This window comes from Salvelinus namaycush, chromosome 25, assembly GCF_016432855.1.
Source record: "Salvelinus namaycush isolate Seneca chromosome 25, SaNama_1.0, whole genome shotgun sequence".
NCBI classification, from domain to species: Eukaryota; Metazoa; Chordata; class Actinopteri; order Salmoniformes; family Salmonidae; genus Salvelinus; species Salvelinus namaycush.
Genome location: NC_052331.1, coordinates 40,863,067 through 40,873,358, shown reverse-complemented (window position 1 = coordinate 40,873,358; position 10,292 = coordinate 40,863,067). Strand labels below are relative to the sequence as shown.

Here is a 10,292-nt window from a genome sequence, read left to right as displayed (position 1 = left end):
CTGGGTTAAGCTGGCGGGTGTTATGGATGCATGACTCGACTTTCCCCTCCCGAGCACGTTGGGGAGTTGTAGCGATGAGACAAGACCGAAATTGGGGAGAAAAGGAAGATTTTTTTAAATTTAATTTAATTTTTAATTAGACATAATTATAATCAGAAGATAATATTTACATGTAAATATTATTGGTAAGAGAATAAATAGCAAAAGAATACTGCAGATTAAATAATGCTGTAATTGAAAATTGTACACTGAATGTAGGATACTGCCCCTTTAAGATCTATGCTTGATTTTGTGGGAAATGCTATCCGGGATCCTTAGGACGTCCCTACCCTAAATCCTAACCCTAACCCCTACCCTGACCCTAACTTTAACCTTAACCCGTACATTAACCATTTTAAATATCAACTTCAATGGGGTAACATCAGAGGTGGGAGGTCCCAAAGATCCCGGATAGCAAAGACCTTGATTTTGTACTCAACAGTTTATAAAGCTGTCAGCCCATAGATCACGTATGGCAAACAAATAATCTGAACATCGTGTCAGTACAAAACTCCACACATATTTTGGAATTTCTGTGCATCCTTGACAATCGCTAATCAATATCCAAAAGCAGCACACGTTTTTTTCCCACGGACCTGCACATCATTATCTTCTGTCTGAGGGGTTATGTCAAGGGAAACAGTATTACAGTAGTCTAGTGTGTGGTGCAGGAATAATGACAAGCGAACCTCGGGAGCTTTGTGTTCACATTGCCCCAAAAAAGGGAACCGCACCACGTAATTCAAGCGAACCGAACTCAGACCACCTCTCGAGATGGTCTTGGTTCGGTTCACTTCAGGGGCCTCTTTTGAGGGGTCTGACTTCCTTTGTAGTGTTCACTGCAAACTTAAGAGAACCACACTGCGTTTGCAAACATTGTCTGAAAGGGACCAAGTGTGAAAACATCCTCAAATACTTGAAAGCATTGTGTTTTGTGAGAGCTTGATTGGGTGATCTCAGATTTCCAATGTATTCATAATGGCAAATAAACTTGAAATACTTTAACTTGACTGTATCTGGCCCTGACCGTATCTGACCGTGACAATATCTGACCCTGACATCTTTTTTCTCTCATTTCAGCACGGTGTGGTAGGATGACTGGAAAGACTCTCTCTCTCTCTCTCACACACACACTCCCCCCCTACACAACCACCCACCCTACACACTCTGACGTCTCTTCTCTCCTCCTCGGTCAGTCGGTCAGGGTACAGTAGGATGACTGGTAAGACTCCCACCAGCAACGTGACCAACAAGAATGACCCACGCTCCCTCAACTCCAGAGTCTTCATCGGCAACCTCAACACGGCGGCGGTAACCAAGGCCGACATCGAGACCCTCTTCGCCAAGTACGGCAGGATCGTGGGTTGCTCCATCCACAAGGGCTTTGCCTTCGTCCAGTACGGCAGCGAGAGGAACGCGCGAGTGGCTGTAGCAAGAGAGAACGCCAGGGTCATCGCTGGACAGCCCCTGGGTAACTTATTTTCTTTGCTTGTGGATTGCAGGCAAGGAATATGTTAGGTCTATATTGTGGTAAGAAGATAACTATTGAGTTGTTGATATCACATCAGTGATTGTACTGTGCTTCTCTTCAGCTGTTCTACTGTTCTAGTGCCTCTCAATTGGACTCACTGTTGAGGCCTCTTGAATTGTTGAATGAATCATTAGTTCCAAAGGACAAGCTATTTCAGAGTGGATCCACTGATGCAGAGTACAAGAGAGGCATATAGTACATTGCATTCAGTATGAGTGGCGATTTTAGTATGTAAATCTTGGTGGGGCAAAATCACCACTTTTTTTTTAGATGCATGCCAGAAAAGCCCCTACTCAACACAACACTAAACAATACATGAATTGCACTATAACGGTGACAAACGGTGCCCACAAACTGTTGGGGCATCTTTATGTAGGCCCCAACAGCAGAGTTTTCTTTTCAGCACCATGGAAGGAATCCTTACCACCGCTACACCTGGCTAACAGCGGAACCTTGTCTGGCAGCCAAACAGTTCATTCAGCCTCATTTACTGCCTTTTTTAAAAACATAGCTGATATGGCTGACTTGCTTAAACAATTGTGATTTCTACTGACAATTGAGATGTACAAACTATGGCATAAGGGAACGAGAAGCGGATAAAAGGCAATCCGTAATTTTGATTAAGACATTAATGAGCGGGCTAGGACCGACGTAGTCAATATAACTATTTGTGACTATGTATCAAAACATTTGTTTTTTACATTGGATAAAAGCAGAGATACAGAGCTACAAAATGGTATATCATACACTGCATTTGAGGAACAATGGGAAAGTAATTCTGCTTTGAAAGTTGATAAACTTGTAACCTCAATTTTGAGAAAATAACCTTTGAATGCTTTGGTACCAACTGGAGAGCTCTTCTTTGTTTACACACATTCAGCATCGTTCACACCCTCTTAAGCTTTAGACTGACCCATCTCTTTAATTATGGATCCCTTAAGCCCCACTCCCGCTCGAATCCCGGTAACGGGATTGATTTGACAACATCCAGTGAAATTGCAGCGCGCCAAATTAAAAAACAGAAATACTATACAGAAATAATGCTTCTACACCTGCATTGCTAGCTGTTTGGGGTTTTAGGCTGGGTTTCTGAACAGCACTTCGAGATATTAGCTGATGTACGAAGGGCTATATAAAATAAACTTGATTGAAACTTGATAATAATAAAAATTCATAAAACACCAAAGTGTTATACATCAAAATAAAGCTTAACTTCTTGTTAATCCAGCCGCTGTGTCAGATTTCAAAAAGGCTTTACGGCGAAAGCAGACCATGCGATTATCTGAGGACAGCACCCAGCACCCAGGCAGGTGCGCGACAAAAGACAGAAATAGTGATATAATTAATGCCTTACCTTTGAAGATCTTCTTCTGTTGGCACTCCAAAATGTTCCAGAAACATCACAAATGGTCCTTTTGTTCGATAATGTCCTTCTTTATGTCCAAAAATGACCATTTATTTGGCGCGTTTGATTCAGAAATACACCGGTTTCAACTCGCCCAACATGCCTACAAAGTATCTAATAAGTTACCTGTAAACTTGGTCCAAACATTTCAAACACCGTTCCTAATCCAACCTTAGGTACCCTAAAACGTAAATAATCAATACATTTTAAGACGGAATGAACTGTTTATAATATCGGATAAAAACAACGTAAAACGCGTTCCAGGTCCAAAAGACTTGAGTCCATCTGAGTGACACATGGAAAGAATAGGACTACCTCTTCATTTCTCAAAAGAAAAACATCAACCAATTTCTAAAGACTGTTGATATCTAGTGGAAGCCATAGGAACTGCAACCAGATTCCTATTAAAAGAGCTTCCCATAGAAAACGAATGGAAAACACATTGACCTCAAAAAATGTTTTCCCTGGATGGATTGTGCTCGGGGTTTCGCCTGCCAAATTAGTTATTTTCATCCGGACGTGAAAATACTGCCCCCTAGCCCAAAGAGGTTTTAAGGGTTGATCCGAGCGTTCTGTCCGAACAGCAGCAGTCAAGCAAGCAACCAAGCTAATTGGCCAACATGCTAGCTACTTCCAGACACAAATGGGAGAACAGCTCACTGAACATTACTCGCCCTAGCAGTGCTGGTTAGGTTGTTTTATGTTATCCAGAGCGTTGGTGACTGTCTTCCGGCGCCGACAGAGATGGCCGCCTCGCTTCGCGTTCTTAGGAAACTATGCAGTATTTAGTTTTTTTACGTGTTATTTCTTACATTGGTACCCCAGGTAATCTTAGGATTTATTACATACAGTCGGGAGGAACTACTGAATATAAGAGCAACGTCAACTCACCATCATTACCAACAGGAATATGACTTTCCCGAAGCGGATCCTGTGTTTTGCCTTCCACCCAGGACAATGGATCTGATCCCAGCCGGCGAACCTAAACAACGTCGCCGTAAAAGGGGCAAACCGAGCGGTCTTCTGGTCAGGCTCCGGAGACGGGCACATCGCGCACCACTCCCTAGCATACTACTCGCCAATGTCCAGTCTCTTGACAACAAGGTTGATGAAATCCGAGCAAGGGTTGCCTTCCAGAGAGACATCAGAGACTGTAACGTTCTTTGCTTCACGGAAACATGGCTCACTCGAGAGACGCTATCGGAGTCGGTGCAGCCAGCTGGTTTCGTCACGCATCGCGCCGACAGAAACAAGCATCTTTCTGGTAAGAAGAGGGGCGGGGGGGTATGCCTTATGATTAACGAGACGTGGTGTGATCATAACAACATACAGGAACTCAAGTCCTTCTGCTCACCTGACTTAGAATTCCTCACAATCAAATGTCGACCGCATTATCTACCAAGAGAATTCTCTTCGATTATAATCACAGCCGTATATATCCCCCCCCAAGCAGACACATCGATGGCCCTGAACATACTTTATTTGACTCTATATATACTGGAAACCACATATCCTGAGGCTGCATTCATTATAGCTGGGGATTTTAACAAGGCTAATCTGAAAACAAGACTCCCTAAATTCTATCAGCATATCGATTGCGCAACCAGGGCTGGTAAAACCCTGGATCATTGTTATTCTAACTTCCGCGACGCATATAAGGCCCTCCCCCGCCCTCCTTTCGGAAAAGCTGACCACGACTCCATTTTGTTGCTTCCAGCCTACAGACAGAAACTAAAACAAAAAGCTCCTGCGCTCAGGTCTGTTCAACGCTGGTCCGACCAATCTGATTCCACGCTTCAAGACTGCTTCGATCACGTGGATTGGGATATGTTCCGCATTGCGTCCAACAACAACATTGGCGAATACGCTGATTCGGTGAGCGAGTTCATTAGAAAGTGCATCCGTGATGTCGTACCCACAACAACTATTAAAACATTCCCAAACCAGAAACCGTGGATTGTTGGCAGCATTCGCGCGAACCACTGCTTTTAACCAGGGCAAGGTGACCGGAAACATGACCGAATACAAACAGTGTAGCTATTCCCTCCGCAAGGCAATCAAACAAGCTAAGCGTCAGTATAGAGACAAAGTAGAGTTGCAATTCAACGGCTCAGATACAAGAGGTATGTGGCAGGGTCTACAGTCAATCACGGATTAGAAAAAGAAAACCAGCCCCGTTGCGGACCAGGATGTCTTGCTCCCAGACAGACTAAATAACTTCTTTGCTCGCTTTGAGGACAATACAGTGCCACTGACACGGCCCGCTACCAAAACCTGCGGACTCTCCTTCACTGCAGCCGACGTGAGTAAAACATTTAAATGTGTTAACCCTCGCAAGGCTGCAGGCCCAGACGGCATCCCCAGCCGCGTCCTCAGAGCATGTGCAGACCAGCTGGCTGGTGTGTTTACGGACATATTCAATCAATCCTTATCGCAGTCTGCTGTTCCCACATGCTTCAAGAGGGCCACCATTGTTCCTGTTCCCAAGAAAGCTAAGGTAACTGAGCTAAACGACTACCGCCCCGTAGCACTCACTTACGTCATCATGAAGTGCTTTGAGAGACTAGTCGAGGACCATATCACCTCCACCCTACCTGACACCCTAGACCCACTCCAATTTGCTTACCGCCCAAATAGGTCCACAGACGACGCAATTGCAACCACACTGCACACTGCCCTAACCCATCTGGACAAGAGGAATACCTATGTAAGAATGCTGTTCATCGACTACAGCTCAGCATTTAACACCATAGTACCCTCCAAACTCGTCATCAAGCTCGAGACCCTGGGTCTCGACCCCGCCCTGTGCAACTGGGTACTGGACTTCCTGACGGGCCGCCCCCAGGTGGTGAGGGTAGGTAACAACAGCTCCACCCCGCTGATCCTCAACACTGGGGCCCCACAAGGGTGCGTTCTAAGCCCTCTCCTGTACTCCCTGTTCACCCACGACTGCGTGGCCATGCACGCCTCCAACTCAATCATCAAGTTTGCGGACGACACTACAGTGGTAGGCTTGATTACCAACAATGACGAGACGGCCTACAGGGAGGAGGTGAGGGCCCTCGGAGTGTGGTGTCAGGAAAATAACCTCACACTCAACGTCAACAAAACAAAGGAGATGATTGTGGACTTCAGGAAACAGCAGAGGGAGCACCCCCCTATCCACATCGACGGGACAGTAGTGGAGAGGTTAGTAAGTTTTAAGGTCCTCGGCGTACACATCACAGACAAACTGAATTGGTCCACCCACACAGACAGTGTTGTGAAGAAGGCGCAGCAGCGCCTCTTCAACCTCAGGAGGCTGAAGAAATCCGGCTTGTCACCAAAAGCACTCACAAACTTCTACAGATGCACAATCGAGAGCATCCTGTCGGGCTGTATCACCGCCTGGTATGGCAACTGCTCCGCCCACAACCATAAGGCTCTCCAGAGGGTAGTGAGGTCTGCACAACACATCACTGGGGGCAAACTACCTGCCCTCCAGGACATCTACACCACCCGATGTCACAGGAAGGCCATAAAGATCATCAAGGACAACAACTACCCGAGCCACTGCCTGTTCACCCCGCTATCATCCAGAAGGCGAGGTCAGTACAGGTGCATCAAAGCAGGGACCGAGAGACTGAAAAACAGCTTCTATCTCAAGGCCATCAGACTGTTAAACAGCCACCACTAACATTGAGTGGCTGCTGCCAACATACTGACTCAACTCCAGCTCACTTTAATAATGGAAATTTATGGAAATTGATCAAAAATGTATCACTAGCCACTTTAAACAATGCCACTTAATATAATGTATATGTATATACTGTACTCTATATCTACTGAATCTTGCCATCTTTATGTAATACATGTATCACTAGCCACTTTAAACTATGCACTTTTATGTTTACATACCCTACATTACTTATCTCATATGTATATACTGTACTCGATACCATCTACTGCATCTTGCCTATGCCGTTCTGTACCATCACTCATTCATATATCTTTATGTACATATTCTTTATCCCTTTACACTTGTGTGTATAAGGTAGTAGTTGTGGAATTGTTAGGTTAGATTACTCGTTGGTTATTACTGCATTGTCGGAACTAGAAGCACAAGCATTTTGCTACACTTGCATTAACATCTGCTAACCATGTGTATGTGACAAATAAAATTAGATTTTATTTCATTTGAACTTTTCTGGCAGATTGTCCAATCGTAAATTCAGAGTGTACACTGGATGACTCTGACTGAGGAGTAGGGTTGATCTGAGCGTTCTGACCTCACAACAGCAGTCAAGCACCCAAGCTAACGTTGGCTAGCTTGTTAGCTACTAACTGGCTAACATTGGCTAGTTTGATAGCTACTTCCAGACACAAATGAACACCCCACTCTGACCATTTTAGTCACCCAGCGGAGCTGGTTAGGCTGTTTTCATATTATCCAGAGCGTTGGTGACTAACTGTGCTGCTGCAACAATTTAATTATGTTTTTTTGCCGACGTTTACTGACACCAGCCATATTCAAGGTGTGTTGAGCGTTCATCCCATCAGCACTCTGGCACACAGTGCTCTGAAATTGGAGTAGATTGCCAGATAGGTAGCTAACCAACCAGGTTCAATGTTAGCTAGCTAAAATTAGGCTATAACTAGCAATGCAAATGGCTCTGAGATACAAATAATAAGATCATACACGTAACATTAGCTAGATAAACAGTATACTTTAACTTGAAATGAATCCACTTTCTGTCAAAATTAGAAATGTGTAATATCTGAAAATGTAGCTAGCTAGACTATCTTACCCGTTATACATCATAGATGGATGCATCTCCCTGTCACAGATGCCATGGTTGACCTTAGTTTGAAGATGTAATCCAGGGACAGGTGTTTTCTCCATCTCCTTAGGTATCATACTCTAATTCCACTGATTTCAAAACTCGGTCCTCCAGAAAGTGGAGAGCAACAATTATGCAGTTTTACTACGCAATGCATTTAAAAAACAGCCGCGTTAACACAGGATTACCTACACATACTGACCAGCTCAAATAGACAGAAGCATGCTATATAGCAGACCAATCCGAACTCATCTCTCGGAATGTCCAGCCCACTCATTATCTCAGCCAATAATGGCTAGCGGGAAGGTTGCTGGCTTTTTCTGTTGCTAAACCAACTAGGCTCGTAATTTAGCAATTGTATTCGTATTTACAGGTTTGTTATTAAGGCGCATGAAAGTTCACATGTTCCAGAAGACCTTTCTGACAAAAAACGCATTTTGATTAAAACAAAAAAGTTTACATTCAAACAGCTCTCCTGTGAAGTAGTAACCCGCGACATAAGCCTAGTTTCCTGAAACGAGTCACATTTGTTCAGCACTTTTGAATTGTTCAGCGACAGGATTCAGAACATGGTCCATTATTACAGTATTCTCCCTGTACACCAAGTCAGAACCGTAGGATAAATAAAGGGGGCATATAAGCAGACAATGAAAGCTCTTACAATATTCAATGATTACATTTCTCTAAAACAGGCTACATGTGCACCACCAAGTCAGAACAGTAGGCTAAGTTACCAAATTATTAGGGTGAGGCACATGGGCTACTAACATCTTACTCATCAACATACACTTAGTATTATTTTCTTAGCTATAATATACATATCTCCCTGGCATATTACATCATTTATGCAGCAGCATACAAGACATTTTTGGACTCACCTTGCTGTGCTGTGCTCACTTGAACAGGAAGGTGGAGCAGCGTTCTTCTTGTGGGCAAATTTTGTCATGAAACTTTGTCATCAAAGTCTGGCATTTTCTGGATTTATGTTGCTTTCAAGACAACTGGGAACGCTGAAAAAACAAGGTTGAATCATGACGTCAGTTTTCTTCAGGTCAGAACTCTAGAAAGAGGCCCCAGTTTCCGACTTTGAATTCCAAGTTGGATGACCGTTCAAAACGTATTTCCCCAGTCAGAGCTCGTTTTTTCAGAGTTCCCAGTTACCTTAAACTCACTGAAGTCTGAGATTTTCCAGTTTCCAGTTGTTTTGAACGCGGCAGAAGTCATGCTGGATTGACAGCATGGTCAATGTATTCAACCTTTTCTGGCCCATGACATGTGAATGTTTATCCTTTTCAGCTTGGAAATAAGACCCTTAAACCTACACATGGACCACACACCCACTCCACTGAATAGCAGGCTAGTGATTGCTTTGCAATGCTTGCAGTTAGCCACTGATTCCACTCATTGTTGAATTTGCAATTTCCAACTTGTTGTGTAATGTTTATGTCCAATGGCCGATGAGCACCAATACTTTTTATCTATAATATATTTTCATATGACAAGGAAAGGATTTGCCAGTAGACTGTCGACCAGATTCATAATGATGACTGCTTGTCTAACTTGCTAGCAAAAATGTTGAAAGTTTGATGTTGACATGATCAGTCCAATCAAAGCTACGGTAGATAGAACTTGATTTGACGTCATTTTAGCTGTGGTCAATGACCTTGAACCTTCTTGGATGGGCACTTCTAATGTAAATCTATGGCAGCACCCAAGGGGCTTGAATTTTCTCTCCCCATAAATTTTGCGATGACGTAGTGTCCCCACGAGTGACAGAACACTGAGCCAATCACGGCGCAACTAGAGAACATTACCAACCCCTACACTCCGTTTTCGGCTGGCTGCCCCACAACCACAGAAAGCACCTGCATTTTGAAGCTGCCTTACTCAAAAAAGACCATGTTTGTATGCAGCTTTATTAACTCAATGATTTTATTTTTGACATTGTTTGCAAACTGATGTGACACCTATTAATGCCAAAATAACAAACAAAACAGGCAAAACAAATATGATATATACACACACATACGATGCATTCGGAAAGTATTCAGACCCCTTCCCCTTTTCCACATTTTGCTACTTTACAGTCTTATTCTACAATTGATTAAATACATTTTTTCCCTCCTCAATCTACACACAAAACCCCATAGTGACAAAGCGAAAACAGGTTTATAGAAGTAAAAAACAGAAATACCTTATTTACATAAGTATTCAGACCCTTTGCCATGAGACTTAAAATTGAGCTCAGGTGCATCTTGTTTCCATTGATCATCCTTGAGATGTTTCTACAACTTGATTGGAGTCCACCTGTGGTAAATTGATTGGACATGATTTGGAAAGGCACACACCTGTCTATATAAGGTCCCACAGTTGACAGTGCATGTCAGAGCAAAAACCAAGCCATGAGGTCGAAGGAATTGTCCGCAGAGCTCCGAGACAGGATTGTGTCGAGGTACAGATCTGGTGAAGGGTACCAAAAAAATGTCTGCAGCATTGA

At 43.5% G+C, this 10,292-nt stretch overlaps 1 protein-coding gene across 1 annotated transcript in view; it reads left to right on the top strand.

Annotated features, from left to right (window-relative positions):
- Window positions 1–1,254: 1,254 nt before the first annotated feature.
- The window catches only part of LOC120019949 (RNA-binding Raly-like protein), a 67,431-nt gene continuing 58,393 nt past the window's right edge, over window positions 1,255–10,292 (top strand). Inside the window, exon 1 of the mRNA XM_038963360.1 lies at window positions 1,255–1,510. Coding sequence (XP_038819288.1) covers window positions 1,255–1,510 — 256 coding nt within the window. The remainder of the gene's footprint in view (window positions 1,511–10,292) is intronic.